Source organism: Colobus angolensis, unplaced genomic scaffold, assembly GCF_000951035.1.
Source record: "Colobus angolensis palliatus isolate OR3802 unplaced genomic scaffold, Cang.pa_1.0 Scaffold243, whole genome shotgun sequence".
NCBI classification, from domain to species: Eukaryota; Metazoa; Chordata; class Mammalia; order Primates; family Cercopithecidae; genus Colobus; species Colobus angolensis.
This window is the reverse complement of record NW_012115633.1, coordinates 287,271-312,636: the sequence shown is the minus strand read 5'-3', so window position 1 is coordinate 312,636 and position 25,366 is coordinate 287,271. Positions and strand designations below refer to the sequence as shown.

General features: G+C 33.8%; 1 protein-coding gene across 2 annotated transcripts in view; it reads left to right on the top strand.

Annotated features, from left to right (window-relative positions):
• SNTG1 (syntrophin, gamma 1) overlaps window positions 1–25,366 on the top strand; it is an 893,287-nt gene that overhangs the window by 767,745 nt on the left and 100,176 nt on the right. For both annotated transcript variants that reach the window (XM_011945675.1, XM_011945673.1), the window contains 2 exons: window positions 20,555–20,707; window positions 24,862–24,954. In XM_011945675.1, coding sequence (XP_011801065.1) covers window positions 20,555–20,707; window positions 24,862–24,954 — 246 coding nt within the window. The remainder of the gene's footprint in view (window positions 1–20,554; window positions 20,708–24,861; window positions 24,955–25,366) is intronic.

The following is a 25,366-nucleotide window of genomic DNA, read 5'->3' as shown; positions in this document are numbered from 1 at the left end:
ATAATTTGGTGCCAATCTCAAGGATTCATCCCTTAGGATGATAATTATTTTTAATGCTCTATTTAGCTTAAATTCCCTCAGGTCTATTTCAGGTTTTTCAGTAACCTTTCTAGACTTAATATGCTTGGATTTCTGTTTACAGAAATGTTCTGCCTTGCAAATTTACATAGTGTATGATAGTAAAACTGTTTGACCTTCCAAAACCTTGTATTATTGTTTTAAAAGTAAAAATATAATTTTAATGTCAGAAGAAGCCCAGGTGTCATCTGCTTCTGAAGCCTTCATCCACTATGGAATATTTTGGCAGTTTTCCAATGGCCTTCAAATTGATTTAGAATATATTTTTGATGATACAGGGGCATAGATAGTTTCCAGTGCCAGTTTTCAATACATCATTTAACCACTAATGAAATTAACAATATTTTAGCTATCATGCATTCTTTTATTAACAATAATAATATTGCCCTTAATAAGAACACATGGACACAGGGAGGGGAACAACACACACCAGGGCCTGTTGAGGGAGGGGTACAAAGGGAAGGAACTTAGAGGACTGGTCAATAGGTACAGCAAACGACCATGTCACACGTATACCTGTGTAAAAAACCTGCACTTTCTGCACACGTATGCCGGAACTTAAACTAAAATTTAATCAAAAAGAGAGAAAAGAAAATAATAATAATAATAATACTAGTGTTCTTGATATTTGTGCTATTATTTTCTTAGAATAGCATCAAAATCTATGGTTAATATTGTTTCTTATAGAAACTCAGCAACATACATCAAACACTCTCTATTCCTGTTACTTAACATTTGCATATTTTAAATAATTGAATTGATATGTTCTACTGCTCAATATTCCTTTTTATTAAAAGTAGAGAAAATGAAGATTACAGATGTGCTCAGTAGCAACTGCTGAAATCCATAAGGACCCAACTTTTCTGGACCAAGTTGCTCTGAGCTCCTACTATATCCAGACAAGTTCTATTTCTGGAAAATGTGATTTTACAGGGCTGTAATGTTTACATTAAGTGTGTGAACATATTTATATTGTTTGAAATGGCTTTGGAGCAAGTCAAGTTTTTGAATATTTAAGGAACATAGGTACTTGATTTACTAACCTTAAGGTATACTATTTCATTGTTATTTGTTTTTGCCCTTCCAGCTTGGGGACTTTAAAATTTTGTCACATATATGATTGAAGGAATGTTCAGCCAAACTTTATCTGAAATATTTCCTATTAACTCACATTTATGTAAATAATAAAATTAGAAGCATACAAAATTTACCTTTGGGATTATATCCCATAACTGGTTCTTGTTCATAATTTTTTGTAAAACTATTGAGAAAAATTTTTATAGTGTTCCAATTCATTGTGATGAAGACTAGTTGAGAGAAAAATAATGCACTCCTATGGAATGTTTGCTTTTCCAAGGATATATCTAAGGATATAGATAAGTAAATACATATATACACAACTATATGTGTATATGTGTGTTTTATCATTGTGTCTTGGAGGTATTGGTTATAATGGTTTTTAAATAATAGCTATATTTTTGATAGTTTTTAAATCAAAGCATGGAATAATATTCAATTTTGATGTAGTATTTTTACAGTATAACCTGTTAACTGTTCTGGATAACAGCCTGTGGACTTCACAGAAACTAAGACAGGTTTTCTGACTATATTTATGGCTACCATTTATTTCTGGAAATAATCTTATTTTTGTTTCCATAAATGCATTTATACTTTAGTTATTCATTATGTACTAAGTATTACTTAGTTTTTGTATGTCTAATTAACATGGATTACTGGATTAGTTGGTCAAGAGGAAGAATAGTGACGTGTTAATAGAATGAACTAGCCTCATGTTACCTGAGCTTGAATTTTGGCCCCAATTAATATCAACAATACATCAATGGTATATTACCTTAATTATCTTCAGAATCCTCATCTTTAAATCAGGAATTATCATTATAGCCACATTATAGTGTTAGTATTATTAATAAGTCTGTTTAAACTGGGCACTTTGTAAGCATTTAATACGTTAGTGATTTCTCACTCTAAATTGCTTGTGGAAAAAATGCTACCCTTGAAGTGATATCATTCATGCACACAATGGCAATTCCCTTATTTTTTATCCAGTGTCATTCTCACCTTTTCCGAATAATATAACTTTGGGGCAATTCTGAAGATTTAGATTTATTTTACCTTAGTCCAAATAGGCATTCGAATGAGTTGTTCTTCCATCCTTGAAATCAAGGAACAGTCCTCCAAGCAAGTGCTTGTTTGACATTAAGAGAATGGATTTATTTCTCTGGTGGTGAGCTGATATTTGATTATATTTGTAACTTTTGAAGATTGCTTTTCTCTGGGCATGGTATAAACTCAATTACAACTACACACAGTATGTAAAGGAAATTGAGAGTGCGTCAAGATCAGAAATAAGGCCTCCACTCAATGGTAGGTAATATGCAGATGCTTCTACTTGGGCAAGGGGAGCCTACATGGCCTCCCTTGGGCCTTCTGTTGCATGGAATCAAGAGCAGAAATGGACATATAACCTTTGCCTGTCAACCTTTAGAGTTCTCCTCTTTCTCCACTGCCCTCAGTCACCAGAAGTCTTCTGAGGATACTAATTGACTCCATCATGTACAATTCCTAAAACTTGCTGAATCATCTGCTTAGGTTGTATGTCAGTGGGAGAAAGAGGCCAGTCATCCAGTGCAGATAGCTTCTTCAAAAAGGATAGTGTATGTGACAGGCAATTTTACTGTAAAAACTTGCTTAATAAAACAAAGAGAATGAATCAGATAATATTATCCTTTCTCTGCATTCTCACACTGAATCTGCAAATCAAGTCAGGACTCTTAGTTCAGTACACTCTTTATGGGCTTTGGCCTCTTGACTTAGGGGCATATGGCTGATGAAGCTGTAGTTCGTCAATACAAATTATGTGAATGGGATCAAAACACTAAGAATGCAATTTTCAAATTTTCTCATTGGACTTTAAGTGTTGCTCTTAGTAGGCATCATTTTCAGATTCTTTTTCTACTTGGAGAGGCTCTAAGCTTGCACACATTGAAATATATGAGAGCAAAGTACTACAAATTAGAGCACAGTTACAGGATGATAGTGGTTCTGTCTACCATTTCTGCCAACACCCTTCAGAGGCAGTCTATCTCTATTGTTTTCCATTGTTTACTAGCCCCTAATCTGACCAATGGTCCTCAAGTGCCAACATCCGAGGGCCCTGGTGACATGGAAGCATTGGGCTGTGACCCTGGAATGAGAACAAAGGTGAGACCAGATCCAGGTATGTGCTCGCAGCTCCAACCCAGCTTAAAGACTTGCAGACAGTAAATGACCTGTGGGTAAGCTGACTTCCCATCTGCATTGGGACTCCATCCCAATGACCGGGAGCACAGGTGTTTATTCACTAGAATAATGTAGAAACACAATGTAAATAAAACTAAACAAATACTTAAATTCCATTTTGTTTGGTTTATCTTCTCCTGTATACTTCTGTTTTAGGAGAAATGCTTTCAAATAAAGAAAAGTTATACCCATCTCAACAAAAGATTAAATGCCACAGAAAATGTTTACTAATTGATCTGATAATTTTTGAACTAATAAATTGTAGACATTAAAATTTTGTCAAATCTGAGTGCAGTAATAATAACCTATTTTGGTCAGAACACAAATTTGCTTTGTATTTACATAAGATTGGAATTATGCAGGTTACATGCTTATGTATTTTTGATGTTGAAATATTGACTAATACATTGAACATTATAGAGCATATAGTTTTTTAGAATGTCATTTATGGAAAAGACTTACATACAAAAGGAGAGAGGGATGTGTTTTATTACATACATAAATAATGGCTCTGAGTTATACCATGTTCAATTATTTTCATAATCCCTATTTTTCCAGTAATGTTAAGTAAATAAAAACATATTTCATTAGGGTATATGTACACATCACATCATTTTATATAGTTTAAAATTATTCATTTTTTTGTAGTTCTTATACATAATGCATAACCTGTTTACTATTTAATTGAAATGTGTGAAACTGATAGTGATGTTATTTTTGGATTGTAAGAGGTAATTTATTTTTGAAGTATTTTTTGAGTGTTGTACTATTTTGTAAAACAATGAGAGAGGAGGACCCAAAGCCTCATAATGAGCCAGCAATGCTAAGAATTCTTTGTCAAAACTCACTCGTTAGGAATTCCCAACCTATTTCCAACTGCCTTGCCAATCATTCTAAATTTATTCAGAGCTCTCCCTTGCATTTCAAACAAATGTTTTTAGTGCCTTCTGAATGATGCCACATGGATGTCTAATGAATACCTCAAACACAACCAACACAACATGTCCTTTGATTCTGCAGACACACACCTCAGTCAAGAGATGTTTTAACTTTTCTGTTGCTCTTGCCCAAGACCTTGGAGTCACTCTTGAAATCTTTTATCATGACCCATATCTAACACATCAGCAAAACATATCTGGAACCACTGTTGTGACACTGGTGTTAGAAACAAATGCTTGTTCCTAGGTGCCTAAAAGAAGAAATAGCACTTGACCATAAATTTAATTTTCTCAGCAAGGCAATTTTTACTTCTACAGAAGAGTGTGACTCGCAGATGGAGTAATGGCAAGAGCACACCTGGAGATGGAGGGGAAGGAGTTCTTATTCCTGATGCAAGTAGCCCCTACTGCTGTGTCATTCCCCTATTGGCTAGGGTTGGGCCCCACAGTCTAAGCTAATTCCTATTGGCTATTTTAAAGAGAGCAGGGGTACAAGCCGGAGTGGCAAGGTGGGTAGTTTGGTGGGAAGGGCAGTTACAGAACAGGTGACTCAGGATGATTCAGGTCACAGCAGGTGACCAGGGGTGACTCAGGTCAAACCAGGCGACCAGGGGAAATTATGTGAATTACTGATTAGAGTTGGTGGGAAAGTTGTGAAACTAGAGGCAAGGGGGCAAAGAGAACCAAGAGGTTAAACTTTAAAATAGAGAATCAAACAATAAGAGAGCTGAACATGCTGACATACTGATTCCTTGAAGAGAAACTTGGAGTTCACTATATCTAACCCTAGTTATCCTCGGCCCTCAACTGTTAGTCTCACATTTCCCACCTGGTTCCCGCTTTGACCTTTGCCTCCTATCAGTTTCCAGTTTGCCTCAAAGTAAAATACAAAGTTCTCAGGGCCCTCTGTAAGAACACTCCCCCAAGACCCTGAGGCCTCCCTTGCCTGCTCTAGTCCTTTACTACCCACCCAATAACTCAGACCAATTCCACTGTCCTGTTTAGGCATACACCGGCCCTAGGTCCTTTGAATTTGTTGCCTTCCTCTCCAAATATCTTAAACAGTTTACTCTTTCACTTCACGCCTCTTCTCAAATGTTACCTCCTGAAGATAATTTTTCCTATTATGCTTTATAAATGCCAATGCTTCCAAGGCTAGTACTCCCTACTGTATTTAATTGGCTTTATCATTGCCTGACATATTATGATTAAGCATTTTCTTATTTGCTTTGTGGTTTGTCTTTGTCCCACTAAAACCAAAGCTCTAGGAGACATAGATGTCATCTGTTTTGCTTAGTGCTATGTTCCCACACTGGAACGGCACCTGGCACACAGCAGGCATGCAATCCATTTTTTGGTTGAATATCTACTATGGATATTTCTGTAGCCCCCCAAATAAAACACTTTCTGAAATAGTAGTGAGTATATGCAGTCTTGAACTTCGCTTGAAAATATTTCCACAATTGAAAGTTATTTGTATTTTTTTAAAGGAAAGAAATAACTATAGGCGTGAATGGGGTGGGGATAGGGGAAAGACAGTATCTAATGGGACTGGGATGGAATGAGCATTCTTTAGTCCTGAGTCATTCTTTAGAAGCGGACTCAGAAGCCAGATCAAAGATGATATCATCCATATTAATGAGTACTAATTGAATAGTTTGGCCAAAACCTTCCTCTTCATCTGACAAAATGTGCAGGACTAATTGAACACATTTTATGAGACATTTTGCTGCCAGATACCATTTCCCACAATGATCTGCACTTTTTACATCTCCCTAGGCAAGATGCTAATACAGTATACTAAGGTATATAAATAGGAGAGCAATTTCAAGTGACACAAGTATTCCCTTTATATCCCATGGTGGTCAGATCCATATGAGTCCATTCTGCTACTTTATGGTTTTTACTACTTGAGGGATTTGGGAAAAGTGGAATAAGTTGCAGTGGACGGACACTAGGATAATTAAATAGCTAAAACATAGCACCTGTGAGGAAGGTCCAATCATTTGCTTCATTTGATTTTATAAAGAGAAAGCTGAAAGGAGATTTCATAATTGTCCTCAAGGACATAAAAGGTTACTTTTGAAAAAGTGGTGACCAACTGTTTTTAATAACAATTGAGGAAAGATTAGGAAAAAAAATTAGTATAAGCTGCCATGTGAGGGTAAAGTTTTCAAAAAGGGAGACTGGAACATTGAAGAACAAATTCTACATACAAAGTATTAAAGATTAAGAATTGTAATTTCATTCTTAGTAGACATTTAAATGTGGGTTTGTTTGAATTATTTTTTGGAGGCAGGACCAAATGACCAACCATAATTCCTAGTGTTTGTGATCCTCTGATATCCCCACTTATATAAACAAGTAGTATTTCCCCCTCACTGGGTAGCCATTTCTCTGGAAAACCACATGCTCTCTGTCTGTGTGTTTTCTAAGCATGAATTTGAGAACATTTTTTATTATGATACAATTAGTCTAAGAGATAGAATATTAGAGTTAAAAGCTGGAAGATGAATCCTAGAACTATTAATCCTGGTTTAGATTAATCTCAGTAAGCAATTTTGAAAGTAATCTCTTCAACAATATTATAAGAAACTAATTTTGTTTTGTGTATCTCTTGTTTGTTTGCTTTTCTGGTTCTAGGAATACTAATTTATGGTAGTAAAATTTCTTTCTGTTTCAATAACAATGTCTTAGGGAAAATTCTGTCTGATGTCAATCAAAATAATAATGAAAACTGATTTAAGTATATTAAATAAAAAGTTCAAGAATGCAGTGATAAAAAGGGTTTTTATGATAATTACATTCTACATATGATCTATCCATATTTTAAGAAATTATCATATAAAAAAGTATTTTCCCTTTGAAGTTGCACAGCATTTTTCCATATGTGCTATCTACCTTTACTGAAATTCACCTTTAAAAAAAAAAAACAAAAAATAGAGCTTTATTTCTCCCAGCCCAGTGGAAAGCTAAATCTAAGACATATTAAGTTAGTGAAAGAAATTAAGCCATGATGTGTACACAGATTTAACAAATAAATCAGTAAGGATGCTATAAACAAAGGGGCATGTTAGAAGAACAAAAGCATGGTTGTGGTCAATGTATTCTCTGCTTATGATAAACGTAGGAAAATAACCTTGCTTTTGCTCCAAGAGATTGGTTAATGTATTTGTTTCTGAATGAGGTAAATGCTAGTGAAATGAGAGAGCTGCCAGAAAGAACTATGCCATTTAAACTACCAGTCCTCCAGGGTAATAATGGTGTCCAGGAGTTCATCCAGTATCTACCTTATAAAAGCCCCTTTGCCCGCATAGATTTCCAAGCCTAAAATTGCTAATCTTTGAATATGTTTTCTAACTCTGATTATACAAAAAACTGTCGAAGGTGGTTATATTTTTTAAAAAACATATTTTACCCGTAAATTTCAGAATCTCTGAGTCTTCAATATTTGAACTTGTTTGTCATTTGGCCTTTTCAAACCTTAATTTTTTCAAAGGCAGAATGGAAAATGAAATAATATCCATGAAAACATTTCATAATATAATAATATAATATAAATGATATTCTTCAAATAGAAAATACTATTGTTAAAGGAATAATAAATACATATCTATAGAGATCAGTATTTGTATTTATGCAGCTATTTTAAGCTAGCATAGAAGTCATACACTTTTTGGGCACACATACACATACAGCACATGATCTCTAGAGAATGGAGGAAGAGTCAGATTTATCTATATAGTACACAATTCTGGTGAGCGTGTTTTCACTTCAATGTGAATACTGTTAGCTAATTGTGTTAAAAGATGAAGTCTTCTCGTCTCTGCCTTATATACATTGTATTCTACCATGCAACATCACACAATATCACACTGTATGTGTGTGTGTGTATTCTTAGGTGCATGGGTACCACAGCATGTACAGGATTCATTGTTAAATATGCTCTAGTTTTGTAATAGTAGTCTATTTCATTTATGGTTAATATTATAGTTATTAGTCACATTATGAGATATTAGTAATATTATGGACTACTTAGTATGTTCAAGTCACTTTTTCTAAGTGATACACATCAATCAATTCTTTTAATCTTCACAGGAACCATAAGGCAGGTACTATCAGGCAGTATCATCTCTTATTGAAAATGCCTACACTAATTCTTAGAGAGATAAAAGGAGTAGTCAAAAGTGGCATTCAAATTCAAGCTGAATGTCTCCCAAACTAACATTTTTAATTTTTAGGCCAAGTATTAATAGCTTCTAAAGTGAGAAAGTTATCAATGTGCTTGAGACCTATTTCCCTCATTAGATACATTAAATTATAGCCAACTTTGGTGGATTACTATAAAGATTAAACTAGAGATGATATTTGAAGAATATGTCAATTTATATTAGGGATTATAGTTTCCTAAGAAGGAGGAGGAAATTTAAACTTGTATTCTCCTTTCTTTTTCTCAGATAAAGCAACTAAAACTCAGAAATAAAGAATTAATTTGCATATATTAATATTCATTTGATTTTTAAAATAATGTTTAAAATATCCCAAATGTAATGTTCTATTTACAATTATTTAAAAATTTATTTAAAGTTAATAATTGTAAAAATAAATTACTTTTTGCAGTAGTTGAAAATGTTTTCACGTATAAAGTGGTTTTATGCAATCAAAGTTGTCAGCTTGAAACAGACAATTATAAGTAATAGAAATAGACTGTGAAATAGACTATTGTAAGCTTCCTGGTAACCAAATAGCAAAATTCTGCATGACCTGCACAAAATAAACATGAAACAAATTCAAAACATATGACTATATAAAACCATGAAACCACAAAGAAAGACAGCAAGAGATGAAAAATGAAAAAAATCTATGAAATAAACAAAAAAACACATAAAACAACTAAGTATCAGTAGTAAATCCTTAACTATCAATGCTCACCTTGATTAGAAATGAAATAAATTCTCTAATAAGTGAATGAATGGATAAAAACAAAACCCAACTATATGCTGATTGCAATACATGTACCTCCCTTTTAAGGACACACATGGAAGAAATACAAAAAGACATTCCATGCAAATAGAAACTCAAAAGAATCAGATGTAGCAATACTTGTCTTAAACAAAGCAGATGTTGAATCAAAAACCATAAAAAGAGACGAAGAAGAACATTATATAGTGATAAAGGGGTACGTTCTTTAAGAGTATGTAACAATTTTAGATATATAAATGCACCCAGCAGTAGAGCACCTAAATATATAAAGCTAATATTAAAGGATCTGAAAAGAGAGATGAATTGCAATAAATAATTATAGAGGCTTCAAAATTGGACAGATCACCCAGACAGAAAATTAATAAGGAAATATTGATTTGAATTAACACATTAGACCAAATGGACCTAATAGACATTTGTAGAACATTCCACTTAACAGCAACAGAATGCACATTCTGCTCAAGCACACATGGGATATTCTCCAAGATAAATCATTTAAGCCACAAGACAAGTCTCAGCAAATTTATGAAGATTAAAATCATATCAAGTACTTTTTTCAACCTCAGTAATATGAAACTAGAAATCAATAAGAGTAAGAATTTTATAAATTCACAAATATATGAATATTAAATGACATGCTCCTGAACAACCAATGGGTCAATGATAAAATTAAAAGATACATTTAAAAATTTCTTGAGACAAATGAAAATGAAAACATAACATACCAAAACCTGTGGGATACAGAAAAGCAAATCTTACAGGGAAGTTTGTATCAACAACCACGTACATTACAAAGGAAGAAAGATTTCATATAAGTAACCTAATATTATGCCTCAACAAACCAGAAAAGCAAGAGGAAACAGTCCAAAATTATTAGAAGGAAGAAAATAATAAAAAAAATAAATAAATGAATTAGAGACTAGAAAAGAAAGACTAAGGAAATGAAGAGGTTTTTTTTGAAAAATATATCACATTCACAATCTTTAGCTAAACTAAGAAAAAGATAAAAGGCTCAAACAAATAAAATCAGCAATTAAAAATGAAACATTACATCTGATACCACAGAAATAAAAAGGATCATAAGCAAATTTATGAAAAGGTATATGACAACAAATTGGATAATCTAGAGTAAATGAATGCATTCTGGGACACATACAACCTACTAAGAGTAAATGCTGAATAAATAAAAATCTGAAGAGACCATCAATGAGTGAGGATACTGAATCAGTAATAAGAAGTTTCCCATCAAAGAAAAGTCCAAGGCCTGATGGCCTCACTGTTGAATTCTATCAAACATTTTTAAAGAACTGATGCCAATTCTCTACCAATTACTCTGAATAATTCATGAGGTAACACTTCCAAACTCTTTTTATGAGGATAGCATTACCCTGATACCAAAGGCAAAGACATCACAAGAAAAGAAAATTATAGGACAACACACTTTATAAACATAACTGTGAAAATACTCAACATAATACTAGCCAAACAAATTCAACAACACATTAAAATAATCATTTACCGTGATCAAGTGGGATTTATCCTTGGAATGCAAGGATGGTTCAACATTTGCAAATTAATAAATGGGATACACCACATTAATGAAATGAAGGACAAATATCATATAATCATTTTATAAAACACAAAGCATTTGACAAAATTCAACAGTCTTTTATGATTAAAAAAGAACTGCCAACAGAGTAGTTATAAAAGAAATGTACTTCAACACAATAAAGGCCATATATGACAAGTCAAAAACCAACATTATTCTCAACAAGGAAAAGTTAAAAGCATCTCCTGTAAGACCTGAAACAAGACAAGAATGTCCACTATCACCACTCCTATTCATTATAGTGTTGAAGGTCCAAGCCAGAGAAATTAGGCAAGAGGAAGAAATAAATGGCATACAAACTAAAAAAGAAAATGCTAAATTGTCCTTGTTTGCAGGTGACATGATCTCATATGTTAAAAAAAATCCCAAGATCCTCCCACTCATGCACACACACAAAAACTGTTAGAAATAGAAACACATTTAGTAAATTTGCAGGATACAATATCAACACAAAAATTAGTAGGGTTTCTTTACATTAACAACCAATGTTTTAAAAAAAATCAAAAGAACAATACCATTTATAATAGATACACAAAATGCTTAGCAATACACTGTTTCTGACAGTCAAGTATAGTTTATTCACTGAGTAGATAAGCCAAAATATTAATAGTTATTATTCCTAAATGAAGGAATTATAAGTGAGTTTTAATTTTTGTCTTTGTTTTTTCTTTCTTTCTTTCTTATTTATTTATTTATTTATACTTAAGAGGTACAAGTGTAATTTCTTGCATGCATATATTTTATAGTGGTGAAATGTGAGCTTCTAGTGCACCAGTTACCCAAATAGGTAAATTTTTAACCTTTACCCATCTTCCACTCTCTTACCTTTTGAAGTCTTCAATGTCAATTATTCCATTCTATATGTCCAGACTTACCCATTGTTTAGTTCCTACTTATAGGTGAGGATATACAGTATTTGACTTTCTGTTTCTGAGTTATTTCATTTAGGATAATAGCCTCCAGTTCCATCAATGTTGCTGCAAAAGACATAATTGTATTATTTTCAATGGATGAGTAGTATTGAATTATATATATGTATGTATATATATAATTTTTATTATTCAACACCTAGGTTGATTCCATATGTTTGCTATTGTGAACAGTCCTGTGATAAACATAAGTGCAGGTCTTGCTTTGATAAAATGGTTTCTTTTCCTACTGGGTATATACCCAGTAGTGGAATTGCTAGATTGAATGGTAGTTCTATTTTTATTTTGTTGTGGAATCTCCATGTTGTTTTCCATAAAGGTTGTACTAATGTACATTTCCACCAACAATGTATAAGCATTTCCTTTACTCTACATCCTCATGAAATCTGTTGTTTTATGACATTTTAGTAATAGTCATTCTGACTTGGATAAGATGGCATCTCATTGTGGTATAAATCTGAATTTATCTTACGATTAGTGATGTTGAGCATTTTTTCATATGTCTCATGGTCACTTGTATGTTTTCTTCTGACAAAACGTCTGTTCATGTCCATTGCCCACTTTTTAATGGGGCTGTTTTCTTCTTGTTGAGTTGTCTGAGTTCCTAATATATTCTGAATATTAGCCCTCTCTTAGTTGCATGGTTTGAAAATTTTTTTCTCATTCTTAGGTTGTATATTTACTTTGTCAGTTATTTCTTTTGATTTGAGAAGTTTTCAATTTAATGAAGTCCTATTTGCCTGTTTTTGTTTTCTTTGAGGACTTGGTCATAAAATATTTGCCTAGGCCAATGTACAGAAGATGTCCCTAGGTTTTCTTCTAGTCTTATGGTCTTTAATTCACCTTGAGTTAATTTTGTTAATATGATGAGTGATAGGAATCTGGTTTCATTTACTGCATATGGCCACCCAATTTTCCTAGCACCATTTATGAAAGCAAATGTCCCTTAACCAGTGTATATTTTTGTTGACTTTGACAAATTTCACTTGGCTGTAGGTATATGGCTTTATTTCTGAGATCTCTTTTTTGTTTAATTGATCTATTTTTCTGTTTTTATGCCAGTACCATGCTATTTTGCTTACTATAGACATCTCGTATTATTTGAAGTCAGGTAAGGTGATGCCTCCAGCTTTGTTATTTTTGTTTATGATTGCTTTGGCTAATTTGGGGTCTTTTGGGATTCCATATAAATTTTAGAATTTATAATTTTCTAATCTGTGAAATATGTCATTGGTATTTTGATAGGCATTGCATTGAAATTGTAAATTGTTTTGGGAAATATGGTCATTTTAACAGTATTAATTCTATTGATCCATGAGTATGGGCTGTTTTGTCATTTGCTTGTATCAACTATAATTTATTCTATCAGTGTTTTGTAGTTTTTCTTGTGGAGCTCTTTCACAGCCTTGCTTAAATATATTTCTGAATTTTTTTGGAAGTTATTGTAAATAAGATTGTCCTCTTTTCAACTGCATTATTGTTGCTATATAGAAAAGCTACAGATTTTTGTATGTTAATTTTGTATTGTGAAACTTTATTAAATTTATTTATCAAATCTAAAAGTTTTTTGGTGTAGTCTTTAGATTTTTTGAGATGCCTGATTATATCATCAGCAAACAAGGATAATTGACTTCCTGTTTTCCAATTCGGGTGCCTTTGGTTTGTTTCTGTTGCCTGATTGTTCTGTCTAGTACTATATTACTGTGTTAAATAGGAGTGTTAAGAGTGGATATTCCTCTTATATTCCAGTTCTTATAGGGAATGTTTCAACTTCTCCATTTTCAGTACGATGTTGACTGTGGGTTTGTCATATATGACCTTTATTATTTTGAGGTATGTTCCTTCTATGCCTCATTTATTGAGGGTTTTGAGATTGTGCTCTTATGAAGCAATGTTGAATTTAAAAAAATTCTTTTTCTGTATCTATTAAGATGATCAAATGACTTTTGACCTTAATTCTGTTTAGGTAATATATGACATTTATTTGTTTGCATATGTTGAATCATTCTTGCATTTCTGGTGTAAAATTGAGTTGATCATGATGTAATATCTTTTTGATGTATTGGATTTAGTTTGCTGAGAATTTGTTGAGATTTTTTATATCTGTGTTAATTAAGGATATAGGTCTGTAGTTTTATTTTTTTGTTGTGTTTCTGCCTGACTTTGATATCAGGGTGATATAGTTTGTATAATAAGTTAGGGAGAAATTCCTTTTCAATTTTTTGAAAAGTTTCAGGAGTATTGGTACCAGTCCTTCCTTGTACATTTGCTAGAATTTGGATGTGAAGCCATCTGTCCCTGGGATTTTCTTTGTTGGGAGGTTTTTCTTAGTTGGGAGATTTTTTTATTGGATTTTAAATCCAATGTTGTTATTTGTCTATTCAAGGTTTCTATTTCTTCCTGATTCAATCTGAGGAGGTAGTAAGTTTTCAGGAATTTGTCCATTTCCTCTAGGTTTTCTAATTTGTGGGTATATAAGGATAAAGGTGTGGACTCAAGTACTGCTACCTTGGCCAAGAGGAGTGAGATCTGATTTTCTCTCATGCCGCAGTTTTGGTGGGGCCCACCACCTTCTCAACTTTGTCAGTAGGTTTGGATATTCACTTAGTTAGTGCAGTTTGCTTCTAGTTGTCAACACAAGCTGCCCCAGGCCTTAGGAGTCACTGCCCAGCCCAACACTATACCTCCCAAGCAAATCCCCTCCTGCTCTGGCGGGGGAAGGGGATGAAGTGAAAGATGGGGTGAGCCTGGTTCCAACATGCCAATGGCTGGAGCCCATGCCATACTTGATTATCAGTTACAGCTGTGGGAACGTCTTCCCTGCTTGAGATCCAGATCCCCAGGATACAGTTAGAGTGTATTTAATGCCAAAGTCTGCCACTGCTGCTAGTTTTCAGGACTGTGCACAGCTTGCAAAGAGCTAGGATCAAGAATGGTGTTCTGTTGTAGGTTCCCAGGTCCCAGAGTGGGTACTTCTTATGGTCTCCCAGCCACTCCCCAAGGTAGATCTAGGGCTTAGAAAAGTCATGGTGCTCTACCGTGGCCTGAATTACATGAATCTATAGTGGGAAAGTGGACCACAGAGAGATACTCACTCACCCTCTCCCGTACTGGGAATTTACTGTCTTCTCATTTTCAGCCAGTCCCAGCCACACAGGCTGACTGCTCTTCTTTTTCTGGTCAGATTCTGGAGTTTCTTCATGTGTTTCTGTTGAACTCCTGTGTTCTCTCTTGGATAATATGTTTGTAAACAAAAAAGTGACTGAGGTGGATCTTAATCAATTAGAGGTTTATTTTGCCAAGGTTGAGAACATGCCTGGGAAAAAGAAACACAAATCACAAGGAGATCTGGACCCTGTGCTTTTTTTAAAAAGGGTTCTGGGAACTTCAATATTTAACAGGGAAAAAGCAAGCAGGAGGAAGAAGAAAGAAAAAAAGTCTGGGTAGGCAAAGAAATAAGAGGGCACATTCTTGTGAGGATCTTATTCATGTGCAGAAAAGCCATATTTTATGTAAAGTAAAGTAAACATGAAATTACAGCTTTTTGGGAATGAAAGGAAGGGAGTTTTTTCATGACTCACTACCTAAGCTTAGCCCTTTGGTATAGTGAGTTCGGGGTCCCAACATTTGATTTTGCTTTCATATGTGCAAAGTGTGATTGTCTACACATCATTGTTATTCTTCTAAGTGGATGAAGTACCCTGGAAAAGCATCTAGTCAGCTATCTTGAAAAAAAAACCCTGTTGTTTCTTTGTAATATTGCTTTATACATCTGAGAGGTCTCCAATGAAGGACAGCATATGGTTATTTGTCTACAGAAAGTATTCAGGGGACTTGGAACAAACCTAACAAAATAGAAGATACTTCTGGAGAAGTGAGAAAATTGAGAAAAATGCAAAAAATGTGTTCTTGTTGTGTTTAGCTATTATTATTATCATTACCATTATTAAATGATACTTTCCAATTAGCAAAAAAGTATTCTGGAGGCTATTGTTTCTACTCGGGTATAAGTCACACTTTGACAAAAGAGAAATGCATGCAGAGAGCAAGCCATAGAAGGCAAGTTAGGAAATGATATAAATATTTATCTATATTTATTTTATTGAATCAACACTGACAACAGAAATACCCAACATTATTTCCAAGTATTAGAGACTAAGCAAATAATTAAATATAGTATCTTATTTAATCATCAGATCAATTAATTATTTCCACTTTAGTGATGAGTGAAGGAAGCTATTATATGGTAATCAACTTGCCAAAGATTACCTACTAATAAATAAAAGAGAGGAGATTCAAATCCAGACAGAATTTTGAAGCTAGAGCTTTTGTACTTATCACCTTCTGACAGCTCCTGCATGTGTGTGAGTGAGAGAATGAGGGTGAGAAAGAGGAATATATACATTCTTACTTATACCTATGTGAATAATCATGTGTAAATACTCCTTATTATGCTAATACTTTTAGTCAATGCCAGCCTCTAAGAGTATGTTATTTAGCTTTGCAGATATATATATATATATAATTCCTTGCATATAACTTGATAATGACTGCAACCATAAAGGAACATAATCTATTGAAATGTTATAGGCAGCAAAGGTAGAAACTCTAGTAAGAGAAATCTAGTGTCAATGATTTTACATGATTACTTTGAAAGTAGACCTTTAGAATAATTGAACTATAGTCACTTTTCACTGAATTTCTGATAAAGGATCCTTGGCTTTTTCTGAACTTTCTACTCCTCCCGCTCATCCACTCTTAGCCATCTCAAACTTAGAGTCTATGCTGCCTCCTTCTCACTTGAAACTCTCCAATATCTTTTCCTAGCAAGTGCATTCTGTGAATTTCTTAGCAGGATCATCTGGTCTTTTAAAGGCTTGCATCACATTGCTCTTGCATTTGTCTTTAAGTCCTTGATGGTACTACAGTCTCTCCCTACAATACAACTTTCCCCCTCCCACTTTCCCTCAAGATGATTTATCACTCCTTATTCTGCTTCCTTAGCATGTTACCTCTATAGCACTGTCATATGCTCATTATTTTAACATATTTCTCTCCCTCACTAAAATGAGACCTGGGTGCTCAGATGCAATTTGTGGTATGAGTGAGTTCATGAGAAATATCTTATAAATAACAATAGGAAATTGCAAGAAGTTTTCAGATATGCTGAAACTGTATTTGCAGACTTGATTAGAGGATCCTTTGTCTGAGAGAAAGTCATCACTTGGGTAATATAACAGAAGATCTTAAATTGAGTTTTAAAAGAGTAAAGGAGTAAAGTTTTGCCAAGAGAATAGAAAATCTTACATGAAGGCCATTTTAAGATCCTATTGCTACATGTGATTTATGAAAAGGAAAAAATACCAAATTTTTCTGACTAATAATGACATTAGATAACATTTTTATTATAATGTAGATTAAGGCCAATTTAATAAACCATAAAATTGGCAAAGTTTCTGGAAACTGCAATGTTGAATTATAGTTTTTGTGCCAATTTATCAATTTAAAAAGCTAATGTAGATGTTGAAATATCTGCAGTATAAAGAGAGGGCATACTAAAATTTTTGCTATAGTAGCTTGTCATTATACTGTGTTCAAGTCCAAAATTTATAACCAGACCAATCATCCCATGTCTTTCCCTAGCTTTAGGTCTCAATGTTTCTGCCACCTTTTTTTTTTTTTTTTTTTTTTTGAATTTCTGAAGTGCCTCACTTGGTCCCAACCAGCCCCATCCACTCTCTGGAAAGAACACCCTTTTTCTATACTTTATCTTTAATCTTCTACTCATTTTCAGCCACTATTTAAAATTTATTTCCTAGAAAACATTCCTCTGGCTTTTTTCAATGTATTGTGATGTAATACCTTCTTCTTCCTCTACCTCTTCCTGCGCAGCTGCTTCTTCTGTTTCTTCTCCTCCTCCTCCTCCTCCTCCTTCTCCTCCTTCTCCTTCTCCTTCTCCTTCTCCTTCTCCTTCTCCTTCTCCTTCTCCTTCTCCTTCTCCTTCTCCTTCTCCTTCTCCTCCTTCTCCTTCTCCTTCTCCTTCTCCTTCTCTTTCTTCTTCTTCTTTCTTCTTCTTCTTCTTCTTCCATTTTTGAGATGGAGTTTCCCTTTTGCTGCCCACGCTGGAGTGCAGTGGCACAGTCTTTGCTTACTGTAACCTCCCTGTCCAGGTTCAAGTGATTCTCCTGCCTCAGCTTCCTGCATAGCTGGAATTACAGGCATGCGCCACCACATCTGGCTAATTTTTGTATTTTTAGTAGAGATGGGGTTTCACGATGTTGGACAGGCTGATCTGGAACTCCTGACCTCAGGTTAACTGCCTGCCTCAGCCTCCCAAAGTACTGGGATTACAGATGTGTGAGCCACCGCCCCCGGTCTCTTATTTTTTTTATGATAGCACTTACAATAATTTGTACTAACATATTTACTTGTGTGGTTATTATCTCTCTTTGTTGCCTCCATAGACATTATAACCCCAAAACTGCTAAAAAGTATTTATAATTTATCATTGGATTGTACTCACAAAAATATTATGTTTTCATTTTTTTCTCCTTTCAGACAGAGTAGGAAAATCAATAAGCACAGCATTTATCATCATTTTAGCTTTCTGAGCATCTACTGGCAACAAGGGTTGGAGCTAAATTGTACAACCCTGGAAGTAACTGCCTTCCATTAGCTCTCTTCCAGAGATTATAAGACTACGAGTGGGAAACAAAGAAAATAGCTATTAATTTTAAACACTTGCCAAAGCAGAGAATTCCATCTAGTATTTTGGGTGTTTAATAATGATACACTTACATCCCTCCTTAGGAGAAATGATTACAGATACCAGTGATTAACCCTCTGACAGTTTTCAGTACACTGCATATATACAGCATATATAGAGTCATGAGTCATTTAATGATCGCGATATATTTCAGGAAGTGCCTCTCAGTTAGATGGTTCCACTGTTGTGCGAACACCACAGAATTTGCTTACACAACCTGAGACATCGTAACCTACTGCATGGCTAGGTTATACAGTACAGCCCATTGCTCTTAGATTGCATAGCTGTATAGCATATGACTGTACTGAATACTGTAGGCAACAGTAACACAATGGTAAGTAGTTGTTTAAACACATCTACACATAGAAAAATAAAGTAAAAGTACAGTCTAAAAGATTTTTAAAACATGATACACAGGTACAGGATACTTACCATGAATGGAGCTTGCAGGATGGAAGTTGCTGTGGGTGAGTCAGTGAGTGAGTGGTGAGTGAATGTGAAGGCCTAGGCTGTTACTGTACAGCACTATAGACTTTATAAACACTGAACACTTAGGCTATACTACATTTATAAAAAATAATTTTTTCTTCAATAATAAATTAACCTCAGCTTACTGTAATATTTTTTACTTTACAAACTTAATTTTTTCTACTTTGGACGTTTTTGCAAAAGTGCTTAGCTTAAAACACAAACATATTATGCAGCTGTACAAAATTATTCTATATCCTTATTCTCTACTTTTTTAAAAAAATAAGACAGAAAAACACACATGAGCCTCGTTCTACACAGAGTCAGGATGCCCAATATCACTGTCTTCCACCATCACCTCTTGTCCCACTGTAAGATCTTCAGGGGCAATAACACGCATGGAGCTGTCATCTCTTATGGTAATGATACTGCCTTCTGGATACCTTCTGTAGGAACTGCCTGAGCCTGTTTTATAGTTAACTATTTTTTTTTAATAAATGGAGTACACTAAAAAATTCAATAAAACTATAATATAGTAAATACATAAACCAGTAGCATAGTCTTTCTTATTATGATTATTATGTAGCATACATAATAATCATATGTGCCAGACTTATATAACTGTCAGCACAGCAGATTTGTTTACACCAGCATGACCACAAACACATGAGTAATGCATTGTTCTATGACACTACAATGGCTATGACATTGCTAGGGGATAGGAATTTTTCAGCTCCATTATAACCTTATAGGATCACTATTGAATATGCAGTTTATCATTAACCCAATTGTCCTTACGCGGCACATGACTGTATTTAAAATGCTATATCTGACATGTTGCACTGAGTTACTCTATTTCTAAATTATTTGCTTCACTTTTTTTCTTATGTTAAAATCTCTTAAATTGGAATACATGTAAATTTGTGAACACTTTAGTTGAAAATTTCTTGTAAGGCCAAGAAATTGTTAGCATCAAAGTAAGGTAAATAATATGTTTTTTAAAGTAATATTAGTGCTGTAGACAAATTAGACTCATTTTCTTTTTCATTTCTCATGGAGAAGAATATTTCAGTTTGCTTATAAAGTTCCTTAAAATTTACAAACATGTTCACAAGCATTATTTAATTTCAACATCATAACAGTTATGTAAGGAAGGGAAGAGTTAGTGTGTCACCCCTTTGAACAGTAATAAACCATGTCTTGTATGTTAAATGCTTTGGTGGTTATATTGTTAGTAAGAGTTGAAGTCAGAAACCCTAACTTCTATTTTATGGACATGCTTCAGTGTAAAGACAGAGAAGTCATGTCTTAGTTACTGGCTTTGAAGCCCAGAATTCTGGAATAATTTGAAATGAAGACATGGTGAATTCACAGAGTGTTATCTTTTTACCTGTGGCTTCCGCACCTTGCTCCAGTCAGGAATGGCCAGGTTAGTAATGTGAAGTGATGTGTGCCAGCCTGTGTAACTCCAGGTTTTCACCAGGACAGTGACCTGCTGGACCGACGGAAACACTGCTTCACCGTGCAGTCTGAGTCTGGGGAGGACCTGTACTTCTCAGTAGAGCTGGAAAGTGACCTCGCTCAGTGGGAAAGAGCGTTCCAGACAGCAACCTTTCTAGAAGTAGAACGGATACAGGTGAGAGTCTGTGGGACCGCAGGATGTGTGGTTCCCTCAGATGCATGACCACTCCCCTAAAATTCTAATATCATTCCAAAGTAGTGTAAAAATACAGTTCCAGGAGTCTTGACCTCAAATACATTCCATAATTAGTCATTTTTGTTTAGTGACTAGTAATACAGCTCTGAATAAAATTTAGTTTTTCCACAACTTGATCTTTCCAGGCTATTTCCTACTACTAATCAAAAATATATTTCTAATTTTAATTAGACATTACTCTGACTTAAATCTAGTATAGAAAATACTCTGATTTAATTAATTGTTGACAAGGTCACTTCCTGTTCTCCAAATATGACCTCCTAATTTCCAGCCGGTTGGCGTCATTTACTCACAATGCTCTTTCTTCTAGAAAGCCTTCCCTTTGCCTCCATCCTTCAAAGTCTTATAGAGGTTTTGAAACTTTTTATCAAAGGTCATATCATACAGAAACATGTTTCTGATTTCCAGCCCACCATGCCTAATGCTTGCCAATACTCCTCCTACAATTATTCTGTTCAAACAACTCTTCTTCTCACTTTTGAACATGATATAACATACTTGTCTGTTTTTTTTTTTTTACAGAAAAGAAAACGCAAACTGATCAATTTCATTCCTACTATTCATGAAAAGCAATTAGATTTTTACTTAAAATAATCAACACATACAAGAACAAAAATCATAAAACTGATACGTCTGATTAGAAATACAATTATAGGAAATAGATTTTAAAATAGCATAGTTTAGTGATAAAATTTATACCATATTTTCTACTTATTTATAGCAGCATCTGTAAGATTCTTCCATGTATTTGTCTTTTCTTTAAGAATTGCTCACACTCAGTCTGTTTTGTATTGCAGTGACATGTGCTTGTTATTCCCTGCACTAAATTATAGATTGTTTGGAATTATCTTATTCATGTGCCAACCATGGTCCAGTGCATTTTGCACATCATGAGTAGTCAACAGATATTTATTGAATTTTGTTTCTTAACTGTGAAGTTATACACTGGATCAAACTTTATAGAGCCCTCAGCCTCTGTTTTCACAAGACCATTGAACGAAACAGCCTCCCAAAGTTGGTTCTGTGGCTGACTTCAAGCAGACCAGTGGACAAACTGAAAGGTTATCATGCGCTTGCCACATGCAAATGGATCCATAGACCAAGGACCTAAATACACACATGGACAGTTAATTATGAAAACAAATATGGTGAATAATCTAGCATTGACCATTCTGGAAAGTTTGCTTAAAACAGGATTGTTGGATACATATATTTTGAACATGTTGAACTGAATTCTATTTTCTGACCACAAACCTCTGTAGTCAACACATCAAGTTGTACCAGTATGACATTACAATCAGAGGAAGAGGACAGAAAGAAAACTTCAATTATAGTTTTTTAATTGTTCAGCTGACTCTTCTCAATAACTCTTCTTTTATCTTCATGCATCTAAAAAGTCTTAAATAGCTAAAAAATAGTTTCCACAATTAGCTCATAGAACCTCAATTCAAAAAAAATATATTATATCAAAAATGGAAACAAAAATATATTAAATATGATTTTATTCCAAGTCAAGGTCCAAGACCATTTAAAGCATTAAAATATAATTTAATGGAATGCAAGTTGACAGTTTTGTTATTCAAATTTATACCTTTAGGTTTTGAAAATTATTATTTCTCTACAACAGTCCACTTTGCTTGGAAACAACCACATGGTAATTTTAACATTTTGGTTCCAATTTAGTATTTTATTTTAAGTCTCCTGATATTTATACATTAGATAGAGATAAAATCTTTGAATCTGGGCTTTGTGTTCTGTAAACTGATATTCACTGAAATACATTGGACTATCTCCTTGCCCATTCACAATGCCAGTGTGAGATACATGTCAGAAGTGAAAGGTAAAATATTTAATGTCTTCTTAGCTTTTAGTTGTTCTACAGATTTTATACCTTTTTTTACTATATAAGAAATCAATAGCTGAACACCTTGTAGTGTTACTTTCAAAATTCAAGTATGTGAATATATTTACATGAAGAACCTTACATGTTTTTCTTCTATATTCTTAATTTATCACTTGCATTAAAGTTGGTAGAGAATTAAATAAAGAAGGAACATAAGTTCTGTTGTAAAACAAGCAGAAAAAAAAAGTAATGAATTGACTTTCGAAGTGTTTCTCATTTAAACTTCCTTAAAAAGGATAATTTATTTATTGACTTTTCTCTGTATAATTTGTTTTTAAGGAAACAAATTAAACAACAAATTAAATGTTTCAATATTAAACATATGTTAACTATACACATGATATGCTATTAATATTATAAATGATAGAACTTGAGGCTATATATAAATTGAGACTTCAATGAGTCTCAATTTATAGCACATCTATTTGTTTCAATTTAATGATTATTGAGAAAATCTAATTTAATTTGGAATGCTGAACTTAATAGAAAAATTTTAATATGCTGCACTGAATTTATTTTCACCTGACATTTTCTTGTTTAAATGACAGTCCTTGAAATTAGCAAACCATTATGTCTAAATTAGGAGAAAATTTTATAGCCTTAAACATTCCTTAATGTTGATAATAGTTTTAATAAAGTGCTAATGGGTGGATGTAAGCATGCACAATGCTCATGTATTAAACAAATATAATTACTCCCAAAAATGAACTTTTGAGGCCCATTAAGTATGTTCTTTAGTCTGCTTTTTTTAAAAAACCGTAACTCCAAAAGAATAATTTTGCATCATTATAATTTTTCTATGCTAATAAGGCTTAAACACAAGAATGTAATTTTTGGTGAAGGCAACTTGATGTATTTAGTTATGATTACATTCAGAATGTGATTCAATTAGTGCAGTTTTACATATGGTATTGTAAAAACAAATACAATGTAAGGATAGGTGTTAAAAATTTGCTTCAGATAAACTTCTCTTCCTTTTTTTCTTGTCTCTCTTTGTTTCTCTCTCTACTTCTCTCTCCTCTTGTACATGAATCACAAATATTTTTCATGATTGGAATATCCCACCATGATTTAAAATTAAATGCAAATAAAACTGGCTTATAGATGTAACAATACATTGTGGCATATATAAACCTCAAGTTTTTACTTCATATTTTATTTATATCCTGTTTTCTTTATATTTCGGTATCCATATTTACTATGAAAAATTAGGCTGGGCACAGAGGCTCACGCCTGTAATCCCAGCACTTTGGGAGGCTGAGGTGGGTGGACCATGAGGTCAGGTGTTTGAGACCAGCCTGGCCAAGATAGTGAAACCCCATCTCTACTAAAAATACAAAAATTTTCCAGGCACAGTGATGGGTGACTCTAGTCCCAGCTACTCGGAAAGCTGAAGCAAGGGAATTGCTTGAACCCAAGAGGCAGAGATTACAGTGAGCTGATATCATGCCACTACACTATAGCTTGGGTGACAGAGCAAGACTCTGTTTCAAAAAAAAAAAAAGAAAAAAGGAAAATTATAATATTATCTGAACTCACTGTGAAAGTAATTGCTTGTTGATTTTTAAAAATTATCTGTAGTTCTAAACAAATAAATTGGAAAGTGGTACATATCTGTAGGAATATCTTGTGCAACATTGAAGAACAGAGAAAGACTCTTAAGATCAAGATCTACTCTTTTGGCTTGGTTACTAAATTTGTATTTGTGTGCATGAGAATGTGGTTTAATAATATCCATAAAATTGATATCCTGAGAATTCAAGACAGTGCTATTTAACAATAGTTATCTTTCTGTTTAATGAAAATGGTTGGCTACAGTAAATAACGACTTAACATAAACTTGCCTACACCTAAAGCTTTTTATATACCACCTTTATTGTCAATACAGCCAAAACCAACAGTATAGCACAATGTAAAGATAAAACTAGAGGGAGCAGGATTGGAAACTTGGACAGGCATACACCTTAGCAAGTTAAAAATAAAACTCAACACTCTCAGCTTCCGTCTCATTAACATTAAAATGTTGATAATCCTCCCTTCTTTATCTAGTTATTGTTAATATTAAATTAGACATTGTATGAAGTACTTACTGCAGAAGCTGTCACATAGTTCTTAATATTAATATTGCATCAATAACATGAAAAATAACAATACTTTCTGTTCTACCTAGTGCAAGACCTATGCATGTGTGCTAGAAAGTCATCTAATGGGACTCACAATTGACTTCAGCACAGGATTTATCTGCTTTGATGCTGCAACAAAGGTAATGTGTTAAGGTCAACTCTGAGATATATGCTGCAAACATTCTAATTCAAGGATGATTTAAATGCCTCATAACTCCTTTCAGCATTTTAATTGTAATCATATGTCAGATTTAAGATCCTCGTTTTTGTTAATGGAAGATAAATTATGCTTCAGTCTGAAAAAAGTTTGAATTTTTAATAAAACTAGTACCACAAAACTATAACTATGTGAAAGTAAATATTTCTTTATAAGTCTATCTATGTATGTATCTATCTATCATTTTCCTGTTTCTTTTTTTTTCTTTTCTTTTCTTTATTTTTTTTTGAGACGGAGTCTCGCTCTGTCGCCCAGGCTGGAGAGCAGTGGCCGGATCTCAGGTCACTGCAAGCTCCGCCTCCCGGGTTTACGCCATTCTCCTGCCTCAGCCTCCC